Here is a 25,177-nt window from a genome sequence, read left to right as displayed (position 1 = left end):
GAGACAGGGGGGTCACATCTCACTCAGGGTCAGGCTCTAAAGACCCCAGGCCAGGTGACTTTTGCCCAAGGTCAACTCTTACCCTGCCCTCCCCCGCTGCTGTCGTTGGTGGAGCCCAGGTGAGGCAGGCGGCTCGCATTCGGAGCTGGGATGTGCAAAGACCCCAGAACTGCACTCAGGTGGGGAGGAGTCGGGACCAGCAGCCTGGCCCTGCTCCGGTTCCGGGGTGCTTCCTCACACTGTTTAATTTTATTTGATGATTCTGGCCCTTTATTTACCAGTTTTCTAATTGATGAGTTGATGTCCCAACATCCTGCAAAGGTGGCCCAATGAGATTTGCTGGGGAGGGGTCGGGGGTGAAGTGGAGATTTATTATGAATCCATGGATTTAGGCCTATTTGATGTGTGTTTCAATTTGTGGCACTTTCTATCCTTATCAACGCTCAAACTGTCCTTGATTTGTCCACGGGGAGCCCCTTCTAAGCTGGCAGCAGGGTCCTTTCAGCATGTCACCATTTTGCAGTGAGCACACCCTTGTTTTCTGACATAACAAGATAATCCAGGCTCATCTTACACTTCCCCGACCCAGCCCTGAAAAATCTGCCACTTCTCCAAGGAGTCTGGTTCCTTGTCACGGGAAATGGTATTTAGAAGTCAAGGTCTTGGGCAGACACCATTTTAAATAGGTGTCTTTCTCTCTCTCTCTTAAGCATGTGTACTTGAATGTGTGTAAGTTAAATGTGTCTTTGATGGTGACAGTGAGAGTATAGCATGTCCTTGGTATGGCTTCTCTCTCTCCTTGCACCACTTCACTAGGCAGGACCCCATAAGAAAATAACTTCCGGGACTTCCCTGGTGGTTCAGTGGTAAAGAATCCGCCTTCCAATGCAGGGTACGTGGGTTCTATCCCTGGTCTGGGAAGATCCCACATGCCACGGGGCAACTAAGCCTGTGTGCCACAGCTAAGCCCGCACGCCACAGCTACTGAACTCGCGCGCCTCAACGAGAGAGCCCGCATGCCACAAACTACCGAGTCCTCGCGCCCTGGAGCCCGCGCACCACAAGGAAAAGCCTGCTCTCGGAAACAAAAGATCCTGCATGTGTGCCTCAACAAAGATTCTGCATGCCGCAACTGCGACCTGATGCAAAAAAAAAAAAAGTGTCTTCATTAAAAGAAAAAAGAAAATGACTTCCAACCCTTACCTAGAGCTTACAGTGTCCCAGAAACTACACTAACTCATTTCATTGTCACAAGGTCCTTGTGAGGTCGGTGCTATTATATATCCCCACTTTACAGATAAGGAAACTGAGGCACAGAGAGGCCAAGTGACTGGACCAAGAATTCCCAGCTACAGTGTGGCCAACCCAGGGTTCCAACCTGACCTGGTGTTCTTACTCTAGACATGCCTTCCTCTAAGGATGCAGACCCGCTATATGAACAAATAAGATGGGACTTGACCTGGGGGAAAATGGAATGGGCTGGGAGTGTACTTTGGGGGTCCAGAGTCCCACCACGTTGCCCTCACAACCCTCATTTCCTCTCTGGGCTCAGTTTGAAAACCAAGTGATTTCATATATTTCCCACTCATGGTACCTGGTGAGAATCCCGCGTGGGGACAGAGTTTAAAATGCAGGTTCCTGGGTGCCACCTCAGACTCACTGAACCAGAATCCCCAGGGATGGGGCCCAGGAATCCCCATGTGTCAGCAGCACCCCCAGAGGTACTTTAATGCAGGGGAAATTTGTCTGTATTACTAAGAGGAAGACAAAGGCTTGGGGAGAATGAGTCAGGACGGGCAGTGACTGGAACTCCGGCCTCTTGAGGCCTGGGTTGGGACTGGAGTGGAAACCCAGCTCTGCTTCCCCAACCCACCACGAGGCTGGGGCTGGGCCCTTACGGAGTGTTGAGCACCAGCCGGTCCCACTGCCCCTTCACGTCATCGTCTTCAGGCTGCTCCGTGATGTAGAGGCCGTCAAACTCCAGCTTCCGGGCCAGTTCCTTCTCCCGCTTAAAGATCACCAGGGGCACCTAGATCATGCAGGGAGGCAAAGGGGTGGGTGTCAGGAGACCACAGCCTCGGCAGGAGCTAGGACATCTTGCTGGAGCCTTCGTGAGACCCCACATCACAGGAGCTTCCCCAGAGTGATCAGGGTAGTAGTGGGGAAACGCGGTCAGAGGGTCAGGGCTGGGATGAGGAAAAAACCCGGGAGAGCCCAGAACGGGCACCTGCTGCAGCCTGGGGCCTCCCAAGGGAAGGAGGAGGAATAAAACAGGCAGGTGAAAGGAGGTGGAAGTGGGGCAGAGCATTCCAGGCAGAGGGGACAGCACTTGTAAAAGTTCTAAGCCAGAAGAGCTCTGTTCGTCCAATTGTAAAGTATCGAGATTTGCTGAACAGTCAGTTCTCATGGAACCCATACTGAAGTCTTCGTAATACACCTTACGGGGCATCACGAGCTTCAGGCATAGTTGATGTCAGAATCCACATCCCCCTGTTGGCACCCATGTTATGTCTGAGGCCCACAGACCCTCACAGATATTAATTCACCAACTGACCAACAGGTAGAAAATAAATATTCCCGAATGACAAATTTTGCTTCTTGATCCAGAAATTAACATCGTCACAGGACCCATCTCCTCAGCTGCAACCTGTATCAGTTCCCAGTTTGAATATCACCCTTGCTAAAGACCCCAATCCTGTACTCAGTCCCCCAGCCTTACCCCAACCCTAGACGCCCCTCTGTCCTAATCACTGTGTTAGATGCCCCAGTCCCTGCCCCAGGTCCTCTCAGCCAGTGCCCCGGCACACATCCCCTCCAAACACACACACACACGCACGCGCGCGCGCACACACACATGCCCCAGCCCCAAGGCTGTGGTCATGACCCACCTTGAGACAGTTGTAGCCAATGATGCAGAGAAAGGCCACCAGCGTATGCAGAAGGCTCAAGCAACGCAAGGCAGGTTCCATGTAGCCCGTGCTCTCCTCCAGGAAGTAGTACACCATGTTCTCATCCTCATCACCCTCTGCTTCCTCTCCGGCCCCCGAGCCCCAGCCAGAGCCTCCGCCTGACCCTGCTCCTGACAGGTCCCCAGCTGCTGAGCTCTCCATATCATCCTCCCCTGGTGGAGAGTCTGAGACCTAAAGGGCGACAGAGGTCAGACAGGGTGGGGACCCGGTGTCCTGGTGCCTGGTCTGCCACACCCAGAACTGGGCCCTCGTCAGAGACAGTCTCTGCAGGGCTGTCCATCAAGATCAAGGGGTGGGCCCAGGACCCTAGCTAGCAAATCAGATTCTGTCCTGGGAATCTGACTATTGAACTGAGTGACAGGAGGACTGAAGACAGAGTTGATTCGTCTTGATAGTGGAGCCCTAATGAGACTACTTTTAACACTAATACTAAAATTAGTAGTAGCTGTCATTTATTTATACAGCACCTTTTTTTGTCAGGTACTATTCTGAGTGCTTTACATATATCAGTCCTCTTTTTTTTTTTTTTTTTTGGCTGGGCCTCGCACATCTTGCAGGATCTTAGTTCCCTGATCAGGGATTGAACCCGTGCCTTCAGCAGTGAAAGCGTGGAGTCCTAACCACTGGACCGCCAGGGAATTCCTCATGTTAATCCTCTTTTAATTCCCCCAGCTCTAAGATGTAGGCTCTGTTATTATCCCATATTACAGATGAGGAAATTAAGGCACAGAAAGGTTAAGAACTTTGCCTAACATCATGCAGCCAGTGAGTGGTGGAGCCAGACTCGGATCCTACAGAAGCCATGCTCTGACCATTCTGCTAGACTGCCCCTCTGTCCTGTTATCTAGATCTCGCGCAAGACCCCGAGGGTCCCTTTGTCCTTTGGGAGGCCTGCTTCGTAGCCCTCTCCTTCTCTTCCATGAGCTGCCCATTTCCTCCTCCCCACAAATTTCTCTTTAGCTTATATGAGAACAAAGAGATGTAATCGAATCAGCGGGTGTTGCAGAGAGGGGAAGGCCTGCACCCAGGGGCACAGGGCTGGCCAGTGGCAGAGCTGAGCGTGGAACCCAGGACTGATTCCCTGCACTAACTCCCACAGGGCACTCAGGCATCTGTTCCAGATGGACCCAGACACACATACTCACCACCACAGGGGTCTTAAGCTCCAGGTGTTCAGCCTGAACCTTCCTGGGGACCCTGAGCCCAACACCTTGTCCCTGGTGAACTGCAAGGGCCCTGGGAACCCGTTAGGGGCTGAGCCTGCTGCCCCACAGCCCAGGTAAGCGCCCGATCCTCCCGGCCCCTCCTGATCAGCACCTTATAAAACAGCAGGATGAAGTTGATGGCGAATGCCAAGAAGAGGGCAAGGAATCGCAGAGTGTAGAAGTTCCGGGAGAGGTAGTTCTAAGATGAGGAGAGAAAGAAGAAGACAGAGCTCACGGTCCACTCGCTTCCCAGGAGAATTTATCCCAACATTCACCCACAACCCAAGCACCGGGGTCCTTAATATCTGGTCCCACAATCTCCCATTTATTGAGTGCTTATTGTATACCAAGGCCTGGGCTAATAGCTTTATATACGTGAACCTGTTTAATTCTCACCACAGCCCTATGAAGTAGGTACTGCTGATGTGCCCACTTTCTGGATGAGGAAATGGAGGTTCGGGGTGGTGAGCTGTCTTGTCCAAGGTTACGTAGCCAAGAAGTGGCAGACCTGGGCTTTGAAGCCAGGCGGTCCAGCTACAGAGTCCACACTCCCAACCACTCTGCCATGCTGCTTCCCGGGTGAGGGTACCCTGTCTGCTTTATCCCAGGCAGAAGACATCTACTTCCACCTCTCCCTTCCTCTTTTTCTCTCCATCCCCCATGCTCTCCCCAAATCCTCACTAAACCACCCTCTGTCCGACATGTTTCCCTCAGCCCCTCATGTCAGGCTGGCCTGGAGAGGAGACAGGACAGATGGAGGCATGGGCCCCGAACTCCCTTCTTCCAGGCCTGGATGAAGAGATGAATTCTCCCCCCACAGGAGGAGCTGGGGCTGGTGTGGCAGCTCCTTCCTGAAGGCTGAGAGCCAAGAAATAGGCCACGGTGGGAGCAACAGAGCCATGGCCTCAGTAGGATTTAGCTCTGGATAGAGGATGGGGGTGGGAAGCTGAGGCCGGTGGCCCCAGGTGCACAAACGCGGGGAGGCTGGAATAAGGATTGTGAGCAGGGAGAGGCCGAGGAGCCAAGTGGGGACCACCTGAAAATGCTGCCCTGTGCCCAGGTCCTGCTCTGTCTGGGGACATCTCTGCTCTCTGCCCATATCGACTGCCCCACAGAGATGAGCCTGGCCCAGGTGGGCTCAAGGACAGGGTTGGGGGAGAGGTGGTGTGAATGTTTTCTGGGAGAGGAGGCTTCAGGGTGCCCTTGCTGGGTCCTCACCAAGAACTTCACCCTCTGTACTTCCAGTTCTCCCCAGAATTCCAAGTCCCCGCCTCCAGCCCCCTCCTTCTTTGGAGGGGGGGGAGGAGGAGCTGTCTTCTTGGGGGGTTCTGGTGGGGGTTCGGGGACTTCTTTCTTCTCCCCATTCTCAGCACTGCAGGGCAGGACACAGAAAGAGTGAGCAGGTGCCTGGGAAATGCATTCATTCATTCATTCATTCAAAGCCATGAGCAGGGGCCCACCCCATGCCTGGTCCAGGTCTAGATGGTGCTGGGGACACAGTGGTGAGACAACTTCCAGCCCTGTCCCCATGGGGCTCCAGTCCAATGGGGGTACAGACCCGTCACCAGACAGTGGCAGCCCGGAGTGGTCAGGGCTGGGACGAGGGTAGCTCAGGGGCTTATGGGAGCCCGGAGGAGACACCTCTTCAACTTAGGGGGCATGTCAAGGTCGGCTTCCCAGAGAAGGAGCCACGTGAGCCAAGATGGGAAGGAGGAGGAAGGCTGAGACGAAGCGCAGAAGAAGGTTTTACAGGTGGAGGGAACGGCTGGCAGAAAGGCTTGCAGGTAAGAGAGGAGCGCTCATTTCTCTACTGCCTTTCACAGAGGCCCTCCTCCGGGCCTGGGCCTGGGATGGGTGATGCTGAGGTCCCAGAGTGAACAGGACATCCTCAGGCCCTGACCTCCGGAGGCTTCTAGTCCAGGAGGGAGGCAGTGATAGGGGCTGGGCCCCTTGGACCCAAGGCCACTCACTCGGCTTTCTCAGGCTCCGGCTCTGGAGGTACCTCCTCTTCCTCTCCATCCACCTGGCGGCAGGGCAAGTATCAGGGCTGAGCCTGCACCCCAAGCGCCTCTCAGACCTGCCTATTCCTCTCTGTGTCCCTTTCTGGCCGTTTCTCCTGGGCAATCTAAGTTTTACTCCCCCCCCCACCCCCAGAAGAGGGATCAAGATTCTCATTTTACAGAGGGGAAACTGAGGCTCAGAGAAGTGGAGTGCCTTGGCTAAAGCACCGTGCAGAGTCAGGCTGGCTCCAAGTGGAGCTTCTCCCCTCATGGCCTTCCGTCACCTTGACAACCTTCCATCACCTTGACAACCGCACCCCCATGGCACTTATTGCACTGAGGATGCTTTAGGGGCCTCTGTCACGTGGACTACTTAATTCCCTACATCCGCCTGTATCTCTGAGGGTCTTTCCCAGTGTCTCTGACCCTATCTTGGGTCTTTTTAGTTCTTGGTCCTGCTTCTCCTCTAATTTGGTCTCTGGGTCTCTTGCTCTTTCTGGCTCCAGACACTTTTTCCTGTCTCTCCCAGAATCACTACCCTCTTCACCGGGAGACTTCCTCCAGGTCTCCATCTCTGCGTCCATCTCTCAGCGTGTCTCTCTTTGTCTCTGCGTATCTCTCAGGCCCTCTCTCCGCCCTTTTCCTCTCTCTGTGCACCGCTCTCCAACCTCTATTTGTCTCTCTCACCCTGCCTCCTACCCCAATCTCTCCAAAACCCTGATGCCCCAGCCCGCGCTCTCACCCCCAGCTTCCTCTTGATGATGGGGGAGCCCTCGGGCGTGGGCGGCTCCGCCGGCGTCGTGTCACCCATGTCCCCGAGGCCGCCGGCCCCTTCGGGCCGGAAGGGACCATCCTCGGCCACGGCCACAGTCCCGTCGGGGCCTTCTGGGCCGACCTCCTGCGCCGCCGCTTCCTCGTCGCCCACGCCCTCCGCGGAGTCGCCCGCGCCTTCGCCCGCACCCTCGCCGTCCACGTCGCCTCCGGGCCCGGCCGGCTGCTCGCCGTGCACCTCGTCGCCCGTGGGGTCGGGCATGCCCGCCAGGAGCTCGGTCATCGTCACCTTCTTGGCGCCCTCCACCAGGCCGCCGCCGAAGAGCGAGCCCCAGAGCAGGCGCAGCGCGCCCGCCGCCGCCCCCGCGGCCGCCGACCCCGCGCGCGCCAGCGCCCCCCAGAGCAGCGCGGCCACGGCCGTCGCGGCCTCGCGCGCCGTCAGCCGCCGCAGCCGCCGCACGCGCCGCCGCAGGCTGCGGTAGCTGAGGCCCCGCAGGGCCCGACCCGCCGCCGCCGCCAGCCGCGCCGTCGCGCCCGCCGCCGCCGTCCCCGCCGCGCCCTCGGGCCCCGCCGCGCCCTCCTCTGCGCCCTCGGCGCCCGCCTCCGCCGCGCCCGCGCCCTCGTCGTCGTCCTCCCCCGGCCCGCCCTCGGTCTCCGAGATCTGCGCGGCGATCTGCATCTCGAAGATGGTGTCCTCGCAGAAGCTCACGAAGAGCTCCATCTTCTCCGACTCGCCGCCCTCGTTCACCACGTCGAAGATGAACTGACGCTTCGACTCCTTCACCTGCAGCGCGGGGCGGAGGGAACGTGATGGGGGCGCCGTCAGCGGTGACTTGGGACAACAGCGGTGGCAGCCACGCGCGTTCGCCGCTGTTCTAAGCATCGTCATTTTTATTTTTGAAAGCGAACCTATATAGCGCTCGCTGGAGGTGCACCTGTAAGGACCTCAGCAAGGCTAGGCCCTGTATCCAGCATTTTATGTATGGTATCTCATTAAATCCGCACAAACCGTCCTAGAAGTAGGGGCCGATATCCCCATTTTACAGATGAGGAAATGGAAGCCCAGAAAGTCACGTGTCCGGGGTGATGCAGCTGAGAGGTGGCAGGTGTAGGATTCGAGTTCCCAGCAAGCTGGTTCCAGGATCGATGTTCTTGGCGTCGACAGACTGAGCATAGTGGTTGAGGGCAAAGGTTCTGCAGCCAGCCTGCCTGGGTTCGAATGCTGATTCTGCCACTGAGTTAGACTTAACGCTCTGGGCTTCGGTTTCCCCTTATGTAAATCAGGGAATAATAGTAGGACCCATGCATAAAAGGGCTGGCGTGAGGATTAAATGAGTTAATAGATGCTGAGTGATTAGAACAGTGCCTGGCACCTACCAAACGCCATATAGTGCTTGCTGTTGTGGTACTGCTGCATGAGCGCTAGAGGGCCACGCAGGCAGACGTGGACTCCGGACCCGTAGGAGAACGTGGGAATGGGAAGGAGTGAGCAGGAGGAAGTGGGTGTCTGGAGGAATAACACTAACAGAAAGAGTGTGCACGTGGGGTGCACGTGAGGGGCGGAGCTCCCACAGGGTGTACTAGAGTGTGAAGGGCCAGTGGTGAACCAGGGCTTCCTGCAGATGCAGGGATGTGCAGACGTCCCGGGTCCAAGGACGATGCAAGGGCTTTTAAGCCAGATTGCAGAGGAGGATGAGTATACAGTGGTGCCCCGAGGGACACAGGTGAGTGTGCAAAACCTTGGGAGTTCCAGAGTATGTGAAAGGGCCGATGTGCAAGAGCCTCGTGAGAGGGCACCGGGACTAAGGGAGGAATCGGGTGTGAGGAGGGCGTGGCGGCATGGGAGGACATGGGGAGAACGTGACTGTGCCCGGCTCAGTGCTCGGCGGACATGGGCATATGGGGCAGAGGCATGCAAGGGCCTGGGTGAAACCGCGGGTGGGGAGTGTAAATGTGTGAGGGGTCTGCAATTCATATGGTCAGGGCACGTGCGGCAGGATGACTGTGCAAGAGGACCCGGGAGTCAGTGTAAGAGGGCCCAGAACGTGAGGGCAGGGCTCAGGGTAGGGCACAAGCCCGGGCGTGCATGAGCCAGGTGTCACTGAGGAGGAGACTCAAGGGGCCCAGGTGTTGAGGAGATGATGGGAGTGCAAGTCTCATGAACTGTGAGTGTTAAGGTGGGAAGGGTGTGCAAGAGCAAGTGGGAGGAGTGTGCAGGTGCCTGGGGGCATCTGAGGAGTAAAAGGGAAGTGGGAGTGCAAGGGGCAGGTAAGGAGCACGCAGGCTCGGCGTGCACTGTGAGTGTGGGCAGGAGGGCCACCTGGACAGCAGGGGCGGGGCCAGGGGCCGAGCATGCGTGAGGGGCACATGGGAGGGTGAGAGAATGGGAGATGGGAACCACATGCAGGCTAAGTGTGTGAGGTGGGCTGGGGGTGTGCCAGGGCTACGTGGGCATACTTTGGAGCAAGTGAGTGTGTAAGGGGCATTCAGATACTTGTAGGCTGGGCATATTCGGGGCACATCAGGTCAAGGAGTGGGCCTGGCCACCAAGGACACACAGGGGCTCTTGTGGGTGGGCTGGTGAGGGCTGTCCAAGTGCTCATGAATGAGCATGGGTGTGCCGGGGCATGTGCGGGTGAATGAGTGAGGACGGGCAACCATACGGCATGCCAGGGCTGCAGGAATGCACACTGGCATCCTCAGAGTGAGTGTGCAAGAGAGGTGCACGCACATGTGGGCCCAGCATAAGTGGGAAGGGTATTGTGTGCTAGGAACTCAGAGGGCATTTGGGGGCACAAAATGCCAGTCATCAGGGCACCCTAGAGCCCCCACGGTGCGAGTGCAAAAGAGTGGGCATAGGCAGGCCAGGGCCGAGAGAGGGCATACCAGGGGCTGCTGGTAAGGTGAGCAAGGTGTGTGTAACCACGTGGGTTCAAGTACAAGAGTGTGGGTGTGGTCGCATCAGGATTATAAGAGCTCCCGGGGTGAGTGTACAAGTGGCAGGCGTGGTGTGCGAGCAGCCACAGTGAGGGCCCACAGGCGCTGCTGCATGTATAAGGGTATATGTCCATGCCGGGTCTGCACGAGGTGGGCATGGGAGAACCGGGGTGCGCAAGGGCACAGCAGCACCCCTACAACGTGTGCAGAAGGGTGGGCGTGGGCTTGCACGAGCGGAGCAGGGACACACCAGGGTCTGCAGAGCGGACGTGCGAAGTGTGCACAGCCCCATGTGTGGTCCAAGCGTGCCAGGAGCATGCCCCGAAGCCCCGGGAGGCAAGCATGCGCGTGTGCGGGGCCACCGACCTGGGGCATCTCCCACTGGGCGCGGTTGGTCTCCGAGATCTCGAAGTAGATACGCTCGATGCGGCGGGAGGCGCCCATGATCTCGATGCGGCCCAGGTAGGGCCGGAAGTACTCGAGGATGCTCTCGGCCAGCTCGAGGAAGTTGCGCAGGCGCGGGTCGTGAGGCACGTGCTCCGACAGGTTGGTGAGCAGCACGGCCACGTTGAAGCCGATGTCGCGGGCTGGCTCCTGGAAGCGGTTGGCAAACTCCTCGCAGTCGATCATCTCGTTCTCATCCGCTTCGGAGCACGAAAGCAGGAACTGGATTTCTGGACCAGTGAACTGCTTCTGGCTGTCCATGGCCTGGAGGGTGGGCAGCGGTGAGCGGGGGAGGTCAGAGGGGTGGCCTAGGGAGCCCCAACGCCTTTCCCGAAAGAACTGTGGACTTTTCATAAGGAGAGAAAAATCCAGAATCATATAACCAGCACCCAAGGCTGACGTCCAGCAGGTTGGTATGGGTGAGGCTGTACCAGCTATTAAAACACTGAATGTTATGGGGCTTCCCTGGTGGCGCAGTGGTTAAGAATCTGCCTGCCAATGCAGGGGATACGGGTTCGAGCCCTGGTCCGGGAAGATCCCACATGCCGCGGAGCAAATAAGCCCGTGCGCCACAACTACTGAGCCTGCGCTCTAGAGCCCGCCAGCCACAGCTACTGAGCCCACGTGCCACAACCATCGAAGCCCGCGCGCCTAGAGCCCGTGCTCCGCAACAAGAGAAGCCACCGTAACGAGAAGCCCGCGCACCGCAACCAAGAGTAGCCCCCGCTCGCCGCAACTAGAGAAAGGCCGCGCACAGCAGTGAAGGCCCAATGCAGCCAAAAGTAAATAAATAAATTTATTTATTAAAAAAAATACTGAATGCTGCATTTCCACAAAGCTGAGCTACCATCCACTGTCAGATAAAGTCCATTTTCAGAGATGGTAAGATGTGAATCGATGAAACTCGGCACTTGTGTAGCAGCTGGTAAAGAGATGCCGCCCCAAGCTCCCTGCCTGCCATCCTGGTGAGTCCCCGCAGGCCTGCTCTCCACCCGTCCTCCCCCCACGTGATGACACCTGTGGTCTGTACCAGAGGCTTTCCTGACCCTCTGGCTGCAGCTGGGGCCTGTCCAGCCGAGGTCGGGGAGCAGCAGGAGAATGGACTTGTGGCGTTTCTGTCCTCGGCTCCCTCCCCATGCTGGCTGTATCTCTCCGCCAAAGGTCAGTTCTGCCGTCCTGTCCACACAGCTCCTTCTGTCTCTGAGTTCGATAATTACTCTTTCCTCCAGGCCAGCCCCCTTACAGCTAGGGCCCTGACTGATACATGCCACCACCTCTGCCCCTTCCCCAAGGCCCTTTGGTCCCCCATCCTACCATTTCCAGCAACTAAGTAACCGGCACCTGACACAATGGAGGCCGCCAAATTTCAACTGGGAATAAAGTCGTATGCCCGTCACCCCAGAACATATTTGCAGCTACTGTATATGTAAGAACTATAACATGACAGGTATGATTGGAGCCCTCTGTGTACCCTTCTCTTGCTCCATTACCCCCACCCTCCCTCAAGGTATCCACCAAGGAGTTGCTGTATCCTTCCAAAGAACTATGTGCAACGTGGATGGACCTAGTGGCATTATGCTTAGTGAAATAAGTCAGACAAAGACAAATACTGTATGTTGTCACTTATATGTGGGGTCTAAAAACACAACAAGTGACTATAACAACACAGAGACAGACTCACAGATATAGAGAACAAATTAACAAACCAGTGAGGAGAGGGCATGGGGGGAGGGGCAAGATAGGGATAGGAGATTGAGATACAAACTACTATGAATAAAATAAACAAGCTACAAGGACATATTGTGCAGCACAGAGAATACAGCCAATATATATATTTTTTTCGTTACGCGGGCCTCTCACGGTTGTGGCCTCTCCCGTTGCGGAGCACAGGCTCCGGACGCGCAGGCTCAGCGGCCGTGGCTCACGGGCCCAGCCGCTCCGCGGCATGTGGGATCTTCCCGGACCGGGGCACGAACCCGCGTCCCCTGCACCGGCAGGCGGACTCTCAACCACTGCGCCACCAGGGAAGCCCATAGCCAATATTTTATGATAACTTTAAATGGAGTATAATCTATAAAAATATTGAATCACTATGTTGTACACTGAAACTAATATAATATTGTAAATCAACTATACTTCAATAAAAAAAGATGTGTCCGTACTTCTACTACTTATATTCTGTCATTTTCTCACACAAAAAATCTGGTATCCTGTGCATTATCCTGATTAAAGAATATTGTAATATTATAATCATGTAATTTGAAACTTGCTTTTCTCACTCAGCTGTGCGTTTTCAAGATCTATCCATGTTGATATATAGATCAAATGAATGCATTTTCACTGCTGTGTAGTATTCCTGTTTTATAAACACAACACTCTATTCTCCTGATGACACACATTTAGTTTATATCCAGTTTTTAACTTTACAGACACTTTCATTAAACGTTCTTGTACTGATCTTCAATGCACTCTTTGCAAGAGGTTCTCTGGGGCAGCCTTTCAAATGTTTTGACCACACCTACAGTAAGAATGCATTTTATAATGACTCCAAAAAAAAAAGTTTTCACGACACAATTCTGACTTTCGCTATGTAACACACTCTGCAATGTTCTATTCTATTTTATTTTTAAAGATGCTCGTCATGACTTAACTAAATTTCATGACCAACAGATGGGTTGCAACGTGGTTTGAGAAACACTGCTCTGGGGTATGAACAGAAGCGAAATCTTCTGGCTCTAAAAAATGCTTTGTAGCCAAGAACTTTGCAAAATGCTTTCTAAATGAGTAACATGCTTTGCAAATCATGAAGGGCTCTAGAAACCACAGAGCGTGGAGACATAATCACACAGGAACTGTTCACCTTCTACCGTCACGCCATCAACCTGACTCCTCCCCTTATGATACAGTGTGACACTGTCCCTCTTAAAATCTGACACCCCCCCCCAACCATGCTCCACATTGTGCATTTGCCTATCCCCTTCTTTTGAAATACCTTTTTCTCTGACTGTTGTCAGTTTCCTTGGCTGGAGTCTCCTTCTCTTCCAGACCTCTAAAAGTTGGAGGGGCTCCAGGCCTGGAATTTGCATGCTTTTCTTGAGATATACACTCTTCATGGAGATGTCATTGAGGCCTGGTCCTCCGAAAGCCATCCCGTGCCAATGATGGTAAAGCCTACGTCCCAGCCCTGACTGCCCCCCAGAATCCATACACTTAACAGTGGAAGCCTTATCTGACATCTCTTTGTGGAAATGGCCAAAACTGACCTCTTGATTTCAAAACCTCTCCTCCCACAGTCTTACCCATCTCCGGAATCGCATCACCACCCACCCAGGTGCTTAAGTTAAAATCTTTGAGTCATCCTTGATTCCTTTCTTTTATCTCACTACCCACACCTAATCCATCAGCAAATCTGTCAGCTCTACTTTCAAAAGATCTAGGACACACACACTTCTGCCCCCTCCATGGCCCCTACCCTGGTTTTGTCCCCCATTGGACCCTCACAGCAACCTTCTCCCTGGTCTCCCTTCTCCTCTTCTATCCCCACAGTCTCTTCCCCCCCCCCCCAAAGTTGGAGGGACCCTGTGAACATCTGAGTCAGGTCACATTCCTCCCCTGCTCAGAATCCTCCCTTAGCTCCATCTCATTCAGGTCAAAAGTCAGAGTCCTCCCTGCAGCCAACCAGTGTCAGCACATCTGCCCGCCTCACCTCTCAGACTTAAAGTTTTCCTCTCCCCGCCCCCAACAGCCCTCTCCAGCCATACTGGCCTCCTTTGCATCCCTCTTATTCCCACTTTTCAGCCTTTACACTTGTTGTCCCTTGTCCTGGGGATGCCACAACCTCCCCTACCTTCACAGGGTGGCTTTCAGCTCTTGGCTTCAATGTCCTCTTCTAGAAAGACCTTCCCTGACCACCCAATTTACAGGGCTTACTCTACGCATGCTCTCTTGCACACCACCCTGCTCACTTCCTTCAGACCACAGATTATAACCTGAAATTATTTTGTTTCTTTACTTATTTTCATCTGACAGCCACTGGGCTGTCAGTCTCTGTTTTGTTCACTGCTACACACAGTATGTGCTCAACGCATGTTTGTCAAATGAATTAAGCATCTTGAAAACTGAAAAGACTTTTTAACTTTGTTATCCTTTTTGAAAATTAAGAAGTCCTTAAAAAAAAACCACCTAACCTTGTTCTTTTAAACCATAAAAAAATTGAAAAGCATATTGTAAAATACAAAAATTTGTAAAGAGTCTGGGAATCATAGGACGCTTTGGGTTTGGGAAACCATATGATGTTTGGTAAAGGTTAAACATTTAGAAATGAGAATATTGCCATTTTGCGATCTCTAATGAACTAATGTGTCTGGGCATTGAATATCAGTGGTTGCTGACATCACAAAAGGAGAGATGACGGGACAGGATGTGCCTCTTGACGGACGTATGAAGCACCACAAAGGAAGGTGTTGGTGAAAAATAAAAATAAAAACAAAAACTCCAAACCTGAATCTGATTGAGCTTCTTGACCCAAGTCCCAGTTTACAGGAAATGCAGGGGACAGAGGAACACGTTAAATGACACCACAAAGTTGCATCAGCCAGATCAAAACTGTGGGAAACTCTACAACTAGGAGAGCACTAATGACAGCTACGAGCCACATGTGGCTACTGAGCCCTTGAATCATGGCTGGTGCAAAGTGAGGTGTGCTGACAGTGTAAAATACCTATGGATTTTAAAGACTCAGTATAGGACTTCTCTGGTGGCGCAGTGCTTAAGAATCCACCTGCCAATTCAGGGGACGTGGGTTCAATTCCTGGTCCGGGAAGATCCCACATGCCGCGGAGCAACTAAGTCCGTACATCACAACTACTGAGACTGCCCTCTAGAGCCTGCGAGCCACAACTACTGAAGCCCGCGCACCTAGAGCCCGTGCTCCGCAACAAGAGAAGCCACTGCCCGCTGCAACTAGAGGAAGCCTGCATGCAACAACGAAGACCCAACACAGCCAATAAATAAATAAATAAATGTTCCTTAAAAAAAAAAAAAAAAAGACAGTATAAAAAAAAGAATTTAAAATATCTGATAATTTTTACATTGACTATATGTTGAAATATTATTTTGGTAGAGTAGGTTAAATAAAACATGGTTAAAAATAATTTCACGTGTTTCTTTTTACTTCTTTTTTTTGCGGTACGCGGGCCTCTCAATGTTGGGGTCTCTCCCGTTGCGGAGCACAGGCTCCGGACGCACAGGCCCAGCCGCTCTGCGGCATGTGGGATCTTCCCGGACCGGGGCACGAACCCGTGTCCCCTGCATCGGCAGGTGGACTCTCAACCACTGCGCCACCAGGGAAGCCCTCTTTTTACTTCTTTTTTTAAATGTAAGTATTAGAAATTTCTTTTTTTTTAAATATTTATTTACTTATTTTTGGCTGTGTTGGGTCTTAGTTGCGGCACGCGGGATCTTTCCTTGCAGTGCACGGGCTCTTCGTTGCGGCGCATGGGCTTCTCTCTAGTGGTGCAAGAGCTCCAGAGCGCGTGGACTTAGTAGTGGCAGTGCGTGGGCTTAGTTGCCCCGTGGCATACGGGATCTTAGTTCCCCCGACCAGGGATCAAACCCGCGTCCCCTGCATTGGAAGGTGGATTCTAACCATTGGACCACCAAGGAAGTCCCAGAAATTTCTTAAGTATATGTGTTGCTCTCATTGTATTTCTATCGGGCAGTGCTGCTCTACAGGACCAGCACCCCAGGTATCCATCAGATAAACCGCCAGGTAAGGGAAAAGTGATGGAGGGGCAGCAGTAGATAAAAGGAGGTTTAAAGAAACAGCAACCAGGGACTTCCCTGGTAGTGCAGTCGTTAAGAATCTGCCTGCCTATTCAGGGAACACAGGTTTGAACCCTGGTCTGGGAAGATCCCACATGTTGTGGAGCAACTAAGCCCATGTGCCACAACTACTGGAGCCTGCACACCGCCACAAAGAGTAGCCCCTGCTCTCCACAACTGGAGAAAGCCCACGCGTAGCAACGAAGACCCAACACAGCCAAAAATAAATAAGTAGATAATTTCTTTTTTTAAAAAAAAGGAGAATTTAAGAAATACCAACCAATAGCACTGGGTGGCCTTGTTTGGATCCTGCTTCAAAGAAATTACAAAAAATTATATGTGGTCTTTAGAAGATCTGGAAATGTTAACATTGGCCAGACATCTGATGATTTAATGAACTATGGATCTTTTTCATTTTGTCTTTATTGCTTTGTTTTTAGTTAGGAGTGATAATGACATTGTGGTTCGTTAAGTAGAAGGAAAGCTTTTTAAGACCGTATATTGTATAGTTCCATTTATATGAAGTGTCCAAAACAGGCAAATCTATAGAGACAGAAAGTAGATTAGCTGCCAGGGGCCTGAGTGGGGGAAATGGAAGTGACCGCTAAAGGGTATGGGGTTTCTTTCTGGGGTGATTAAAATGTTCTAATTAGATTGTAGTGATGCTTGCACAATTCTGTGAATATATCAAAAAAACATTAAGTTGTACCTTTTAAATGGGTGAATTTTATAGCATATGAATTATATCTCAATAAAGATGTTTTTTTAAAAGGAAGTCTTTTAATTTAGAGATAGGTACAAAAACATTTGCTAACAAAAAACAATAAAGAAAACCACAAAATAGTGCTAACTAAGAATAAATTAGTAGCCTGAAATGTGTTTTCACCCACCAGGAAGGGCTTTCCAAACTGTAGTAGATGTTTTGGAATCTGCAAAGTACTTATCATTGGAGACATGTTTTGCAAACTGTCAAGAACACTGTCAACCACGAAGAACTTGGGAAGCCCTAAAATAATTATATATATTTTTCTTTTCTTAATAAATTTATTTATTTAATTTTTGGCTGCATTGGGTCTTCGCTGCTGCACGCGGGTTTTCTCTAGTTGCTGACAACGGGGCCTACTCTTTGTTGCGGTGCGCGGGCTTCTCATTGCAGTGGCTTCTCCTGTTGCGGAGCACAGTCTCTAGGTGCGCGGGCTTCAGTAGTTGTGGCACACGGACTTAGTTGCTCCTCCGCGGCATGTGGGATATTCCCGGACCAGAGATCAAACCAGTGTCCCCTGCATTGGCAGACAGATTCTTAACCACTGCGCCACCAGGGAAGCCCTCTATATATTTTTCAGTGAAGATTTACATATGAACGGAAATGCAGAAATAAATGTCCAGAGATATGAACATCTAGAGGATAACTGTGGCAGCCTTTGAAGAGGCGGGATGAGAGTAGGGTTGGGTCTGGGGACCAAAGGTAACCTCAACCATAGCTATAAGTTCTGAATTTCTCTACAAAAGGACTGAATCCCTGTATTATCTATTCTGTTAAAAATTAATAAAATATTTAAAATAATTTTCTACATAAAAATCAAGTCTTATGCATGGCCAACCCTCTCCCCCCAAAGCCAACCAACCAACCAACATAACAAACCACCATAAGCAAAGTCAAAAGACAAATGCTGAACTAGGAGAAAGAAGTACACCTCATATCACTAACAAAGTTATCGTCAGCCAAATATAGAAATCAAGAAGAAAAACACCAACATCCCAATAGAAAAGTAAACCAAAGACATGGTCAGTTCACTGAACAAGTAATACAAAAGAAGTAACATGAAAAGATGCCTAATTGCACTCGTAACAGGAGAAATGTGAATTAAAACTTCACTCAGTACCCTTTTCACCTATCAGATTGGCAAAAATCCAAATATTTGACAATGTGGTCTGGTGGTGAGGCTGTGGGAAAACAGGCAGTCTCACATTTTGCTAATGAGAAGGAAAAATGCGGGCAAGATCTGTCCAAATGACAAATGAATTTACCCTTTAACCCAGCAATCCCACTTTTGGAAGTTTACCTTTAGATACAACTGCACGTACAAAGTGATGTACCTACAAAGGTAATTGTTCTAGCCAGCATTGCTAGTGGCCCATGTGGAGCCTTCCTCAACACTCTTACTGGAAATCAGCAGTACAAATTTACAATATCTGTCCTATAAATGGCACCTTTGTACAGTGCACAACGTGCACAACTATCCATGGCCGCCCTAATGACAGCATGTGTTGTAATGGCAAAAGACTGGGGAAAAGTGAGTGTCCATCGACAGGGAATAATCAAATAAACCATAATATATACACAAAGTGGAGTACTGGAAACCTATAAAAAATAATCAGGACACTCCCTATATCTCTAGAATATATTGTTAAGTGATACAGGCCAATGTATATAGCTTATTACCTATTATGTAAGAAAAGAGGAAAATAATATCTGGAGAAAATGATAGAAGGACACAAAAAAAGAAACTAATGCTTACTCACAGCAGTGGGGGTGAAGGAAGCGTAGGTTGAGAAAGGGGCGGGAATGAGACTTCTCACACTTCATACTTTGCTATATTTTACTTCAAAAATTATGTGAATGTATTATTTATTCAAAAAATAAAGCCAATGCACTTTTAAAGTTACAGATTGTAACTTTGTGAAACAGATATTGAGCTACAAAATGTTGTGTACGTGACATCAAACCTTGTGATTTGTGAAACCCTGAATCGTCAGGAGGGATCTTTGCCCATTTTTTAAAAAATCACCTTATAACTGAAAGTTTGTACCCTTTCACCAACCTCTCCCTTTTCCACCACCTCCCAGCTTATGGAAACCACTCACTTTTCTACTCTCTGTTTCTGAGTTGACTTTTGTTTTTAGATTTCACATATGTGATACCATGCAGTGTCTGTCTTTCTCTGGTTGGCTTATTTCACTCAGTGTAATGCCCTCCAGGTTCATCCATGTTGCTGCAAAGGGCAAGATTTCCAGCCTTCACCAAGGCTGAATGATATTTCACACACACACATACACACATACCACATCTTCTTTATCCATTCATCCATAGACAGATACTTAGGTTGTTTTCACACCTTGGCTATTATGAGTAATGCTGCAATGAATGTGAGAGTGCAAACATCGCTTTGCAATTATAGGTTCATTTCCTTTGCATAGATACCCAGAAATGGGATTCCTGGGTCCTACTGTAGTTCTGTTTTTAATTTCCTGAGGAACTTCCATTCTGTTTTCCATAGTGGTTGCACCAGTTTACATTCCCACCAACAATGGACAAAGATACCCTTTTCTCTACAACCTTGCCACACTTGTTATCTCTTGTTTTTTCGATAACACCCATCCTAAAAGGTGTGAGGTGATATCTCACTGTGGTTTTGATTTGCACTTTCCTGATGATTAGTGATATTGAGCACTTTTTCTTGTACCTGTTGGCCATTTGTATGTCTTCTTTGGAATAATGTCTATTCAGGTCCTTTGCCCATTTTTAAATTGGGTTATTGGTTTCATTGCTTTTGAGCTATAATGACTTCTTTGTATATTTTGGATATTAACCCCGTATTAAATATGTGGTTGGCAAATATTTTCTTCCATTCCGTAAGTTGCCTTTTTTTTTTTTTTTTTTTGCAGTACATGGGCCTCTCACTGTTGTGGCCTCTCCCATTGCTGAGCACAGGCTCCGGACGCGCAGGCTCAGCGGCCATGGCTCACGGGCCCAGCCGCTCCGCGGCATGTGGGATCTTCCTGGACCGGGGCACAAACCCGCGTCCCCTGCAATGGCAGGCGGACTCTCAACCACTGTGCCACCAGGGAAGCCCAGTTGTCTTTTTTTTGTCGATGGTTTCCTTTGCTGAGTAGAGTCATTTTAAAATTATAAATGATGCGACTTTAGCTCCTGCATCGTCCTTTTTGGTTCTCTTGCAGTCCCTACTGAGACTCTCACCCTAACCTGCCTGTCTTGAGAGTCGAGCTGGGACTCCCCAGAGAGGGCCTGGCACCCAGGAGGTGCTCACTGACTGTTTATTAGGCTAGATTAGTGGATGAATCTGGAGGCAGTGTACTCTGGAACCAGACTGCCTGAGTTCTAATCCCAGCTTTGTTACTTATCAGTTGTGTGACCTTAAGCACAGCACTTTAACCTTCCTGTGCCTCAGTTTCCACTTCTGCAAAATGGGAATAAAAAATAGTCCTTACTGGGACTTCCCTGGTGGTCCAGTGCTTAAGAATCCACCAATGCAGGGGACACGGGTTTGAGCCCTGGTCCAGGAAGATCCCACATGTCGCAGAGCAACTAAGCCCGTGTGCCACAACTACTGAGCCTGCGCTCTAGAGCCCATGAGCCGCAACTACTGAAGCCCACATGCCTAGAGCCTGTGGTCCACAACAAGAGAAGCCACCACAGTGAGAAGCCCGCGCCCCGCAACAAAGAGTAGCCCCCGCTCACCGCAACTAAAGAAAGCCCGCACACAGCAACGAAGACACAACGCAGCCAAAAAAAAAAAAAAGTCCTTACTACCTAAGGGTTACTGTAAATTAACATTCATTTACACACAGGACCTGACACAGAGTGAGAACATGATACATATTAGCTCTTATTCCTGAAGGTGCAGGGCTCAGGGACAGTGATGTTTAAGAGGCTGCGAGGGCGACAAGAATAAAGACGCAGACCTACTGGAGAATGGACTTGAGGACACGGGGAGGGGGAAGGGTAAGCTGGGACGAAGTGAGAGAGTGGCATGGACATATATACACTACCTAATGTAAAATAGATAGCTAGTGGGAAGCAGCCGCATAGCACAGGGAGATCAGCTCGGTGCTTTGTGACCACCGAGAGGGGTGGGATAGGGAGGGTGGCGGGGAGGGAGACGCAAGAGGGAGGAGATATGGGAACATATGTATATGTATAACTGATTCACTTTGTTATAAAGCAGAAACTACCACACCATTGTAAAGCAATTATACTCCAATAAAGATATTAAAAAAAAAGAGGCTGCGAGAGATTGGCAGGGAAGGTGGGGGTCCCAGGAATGCGTGGCACAGACGCCCAGGGGAGCAAGGCATTGCTGAGGGGGAGGAAATGGCCGACTGTGGCAAACGCGGCCAAGATGACAAGTCAGAGGAAAGATTTAGGGTGAAGAGGTCACTGATGATCTTAGCTGGTGTAGTTTCAGGAGAGTGACAGGGACAGAAGCCCCGAATCAGGGAAGGAGTGGGAGGTGAGAAAGGAGTGAGTGAGGGTAGATAGCTCTTGGGAGGCGTGGCTGAGAAGCGGGGAGACAGAGAGGCAGGGAGGCTCTCAGAAGGCAACTGGGAGGCATGGGGCACTTTGTATTCAACTCAGGAGACCCTGGGTTTATTTAAATGCTGACGGACAACAGTGATTGCAATCCCTAGAATAAAATAAGAAGTCATGAGTCTATACCCATACAAATGAATGAGTGAATGAACGAACAAACAAACAAACAAATAAATAAATGGAGGAGAAGGGAAAAACTCTTCCTTACAGTAAAATCGTACCTAGTGTGTGGAGAAAAGGGAACCCTCCTACACCGTTGGTGGGAATGTAAATTGGTGCAGCCACTATGGAAAACAGTACGGAGGATCCTCAAAAAACTAAAAATAGAGTTGCCATACGATCCAGCCATCCCACTCCTGGGCATACACCCAGAGAAAACTATAATTCAAAAAGATACATGCACCCCTATATTCATAGTAGCACTATTTACAATAGCCAGGACATGGAAACAACCTAAATGTTCATTGACAGATGAATGGATAAAGAAGATGTGGTCCAAATATACAGTGGAATATTACTCAGTCACAAAAAAGAATAAAATAATGACATCTGCAGCAACGTGGATGGACCTAGAGATTATCATACTAAGCAAACTAAGTCAGAAAGAGAAAGGCAAATACCACATGATAGCACTTATGTGTGAATCTAAAATATGACACAAATGAACACATCTGTGAAACAGACTCACAGATATAGAGAACAGACTCGTGGTTGCCAAGGGAGAGGGGGAGGTGGGGGAGGGAAGGATTGGTAGTTTGGGATTAGCAGATCCAAACTATCGCATGTAGGATGGATAAACAACAAGGTCCTACTCTACAGCACAGGGAACTATACTCAATATCCTGTGGTGATCAACCATAATGGAAAAGAATATGAAAAAGAATATATATATATACATATATGTATAACCAAATCACTTTGCTATACTGTAGAAATTAACACAACATTTTATTGCAATATGGTAAGTCAACCATACTGCAATAAAATGAAAAAAGGTACGTAGTAAAGGTAAAGGGTACAGGGAAGTTAGAAAACCACCATTTCTCAACTGCCATAGTAGTAATCGTTGAGACAAGTATCACTGATCGATGCTAACCCTGAGAGGGTGCGCAGGATATTTACATAGTCTCAAAGCACATCTTCACAAGATACCAAGGGGAACGATAGTATCAGTACAGTGGAGACTCTGGTAAACACCACCTTCACCATGTGACCAAGCTAACACCAACTGTAATGGGAAGAACCAACATCACATGCCTCCTGATAGAATGCACTGAGAAAGACATAGCCCTCCTCTGATATTCCTGCCAAAGGCGTATAACCTGAATCGAATCACAAGGAAAACTCAGACAAACCCACACTGAGGGCCATCCTATAAAACAACTGGCCTCTATTTTTCAAAAATATCGAGATCGTAAGAGGCAAAGACAGATCAAGGAAGGGTTCCAGATTGAAGGGAGCTAAAGAGACAGGATGCCTAAATGTAATCCCTGATCCTGGACTGGATCCTTGACAAGGAAAAAAATTTCTTCAAGAGCAAAAACTGAATAAAGTCTGTAGATAGCAGGATTGTCTCAATGTTGATTTCCTGATTTGCATAATTGTTTTGTAGTTATGTCAGGGAATGAACTTGTTCTCAGGAGATACACACTGAAGTATTTAGAGGTAAAGAGGAATTATGATAGAGCAAATGAGGTAAAAAGTTAATATTTGGGGGACTTCCCTGGTGGTCCAGTGGCTGAGACTCCGAGCTCCCAATGCAGGGGGCCCTGGTCAGGGAACTAGATCCCACACGCCGCAACTAAGACCACGCATGCCGCAATTAAAGATCCCATATGCTGCAACTAAAAGATCCCGCACACCGCAACGAAGACACCCCTTGTGCTGCAACTAAGACCCAGCACAGCCAAATAAATAAATAAATACATAAATAAATAAATAAAAAGTTAACATTTGGGCAATCCGGGTGAAAAGGTATTCAGAAATTTTATGTACTGTTCCTGCAACTCCTCCATAAGACTGAAGTTATTTCAAAGGAAAAATTTAACAAAATGGTGATGGAAAAGATCTGTCAGTAATAATAATAGGTAATATCTCTTGTACTCTACTGTGTTCCAGGCACTGCCCAGGCTCTGTTCACCCACTGCCTAACCTCAAAGCAGTCCTGTGAAACAGTTAATGTTATTATCTTAGCCCCACTTCACAGAGGAACCTGAGGCTTAGAGCGGATGAGTGGCTTACCTGGGGTGGAAGGGTTGGCAGAGGCAGGTGAGTGGGCTCCTGGACAGAGCTGGTTCCTGCATTTCCCTCCTAACAGCCTCATTATTTAGACCTGCAGTGGTCATTAGTGACTGCCTCTCCCTTTAGTCTATAAGCCCCATGAAGGCAGGGCTGCGTCTGTCTCAATCATTGCTGTGTCCATGGTATCAGCACAGAGCCCAACACAGAGGAGAAACCCAATAGATGGTTATCAACTGAATAACTGATCTCTATTTATAATAATGATAATATTATGACTGTTAATAATGATAATAGAAATAAAGTTCTCATGTGTGTTGATGCATTTCATCTTCAAAACAAGTCCAAGGATGATAATTTTATCCCCGTTTTACAGATAAGGAAACTGAGGCATCCAGAGAAGTCTCTTGCCTACAGCAGGCAGCCAGGAAGGGCATGACTGGTACTTGGCACCCCACCCATCCGCCTTCCGGTACTCACCTTCTGGAAGTCCTTCTTGGAGATGAGGCCACGGGGGTCAGTGACGTAGTCCTGGAAGGCCTCAGAGCCCACAATGTCCTTGAGTTTCAGGAACATGTCGAAGAACTTGAGGATCATCTCCACGTTGGATGAGGATTCCACAAGCATGTCCACCATCTGCCGGGCAATCATGCCGTTCACCACGTTCCCTGCAGGCAGCCCCAGGTCAGTGTGGCTCAACAGAGCCTCCCTTCTGGATCCGCATTGGGCTTGCCTCCCTCTCCAGCTCAGGAGCCACCAGGATCCACTGCGCTGGTGGAAGCTTCCCTGGCCAGCTCCTGTACCTCCCCTCAGAGGGCAAGGGTCACTTTCTGATCTGCCTCGGCATCAGGTGTGAACCTGGCTGATTCTGTCTATGTCCTCCTCCCCCGATAGCTGGGGGAGTCATCAACAAGGATAACAATGGCATGAACTAATGGCGGGTCCAGATGCCATGCCACGTGCTGCACTGACACGACCTCATCTTTGTAAGGAACGTGTGTCACTATTCGTTTTTATAGATGAGGAAACAGACTCAGAGAAAGTCTCAAACTCAGGGTTACACAGCCAGTAAAGGGGGTGGGGAGGACTTGAACCCAGAGCTGCATGACCTCAGAGCTCACACCACCTAAGCCTTCCACTAGCCCACAGAGGCCAGGCAGGTCCACAGATGAGTGAGGTAGGCCAAAGACAAGACAACAGGGAGAGGTGGAGACTGTGGTAAACTGGGACCCCACACCCCCTCTAAAGCAAACTGGCTCCACCTTTTTTTTTTAACAGAATTTTATTTATATTTATTCATTTATTTTTTGGCTGTGCCACACAGCTTGCGGGATCTTAGTTCTGCCACCAGGGACTGAACCCGGGCCACAGCAGTGAAAACCCCAAATCCTACCCACTGGACTGCCAGGGAACTCCCCAAACTGGCTCCAGCTTCGTTTTGTACCTTTCAATTTTCAT

The 25,177-nt window shown here is 50.0% G+C and overlaps 1 protein-coding gene across 4 annotated transcripts in view; it reads right to left on the bottom strand.

The window, feature by feature from the left end:
• RYR1 (ryanodine receptor 1) overlaps positions 1-25,177 on the bottom strand; it is a 118,232-nt gene that overhangs the window by 6,160 nt on the left and 86,895 nt on the right. For all 4 annotated transcript variants that reach the window (XM_049703668.1, XM_049703667.1, XM_049703669.1 and 1 more), the window contains 8 exons: positions 24,200-24,387; positions 10,249-10,590; positions 6,917-7,729; positions 6,145-6,197; positions 5,393-5,546; positions 4,287-4,373; positions 2,889-3,140; positions 1,899-2,029 (listed from right to left, as the gene is read on the bottom strand). In XM_049703668.1, the coding sequence (XP_049559625.1) occupies positions 1,899-2,029; positions 2,889-3,140; positions 4,287-4,373; positions 5,393-5,546; positions 6,145-6,197; positions 6,917-7,729; positions 10,249-10,590; positions 24,200-24,387 (2,020 nt within the window). The remainder of the gene's footprint in view (positions 1-1,898; positions 2,030-2,888; positions 3,141-4,286; positions 4,374-5,392; positions 5,547-6,144; positions 6,198-6,916; positions 7,730-10,248; positions 10,591-24,199; positions 24,388-25,177) is intronic.

The sequence above is a fragment of the Orcinus orca genome, chromosome 20 (genome assembly GCF_937001465.1).
Source record: "Orcinus orca chromosome 20, mOrcOrc1.1, whole genome shotgun sequence".
In the NCBI taxonomy this organism is placed as follows: Eukaryota; Metazoa; Chordata; class Mammalia; order Artiodactyla; family Delphinidae; genus Orcinus; species Orcinus orca.
The sequence above is the reverse complement of the archived record's forward strand: the minus strand, read 5'-3'. Positions and strand labels throughout refer to the sequence as shown.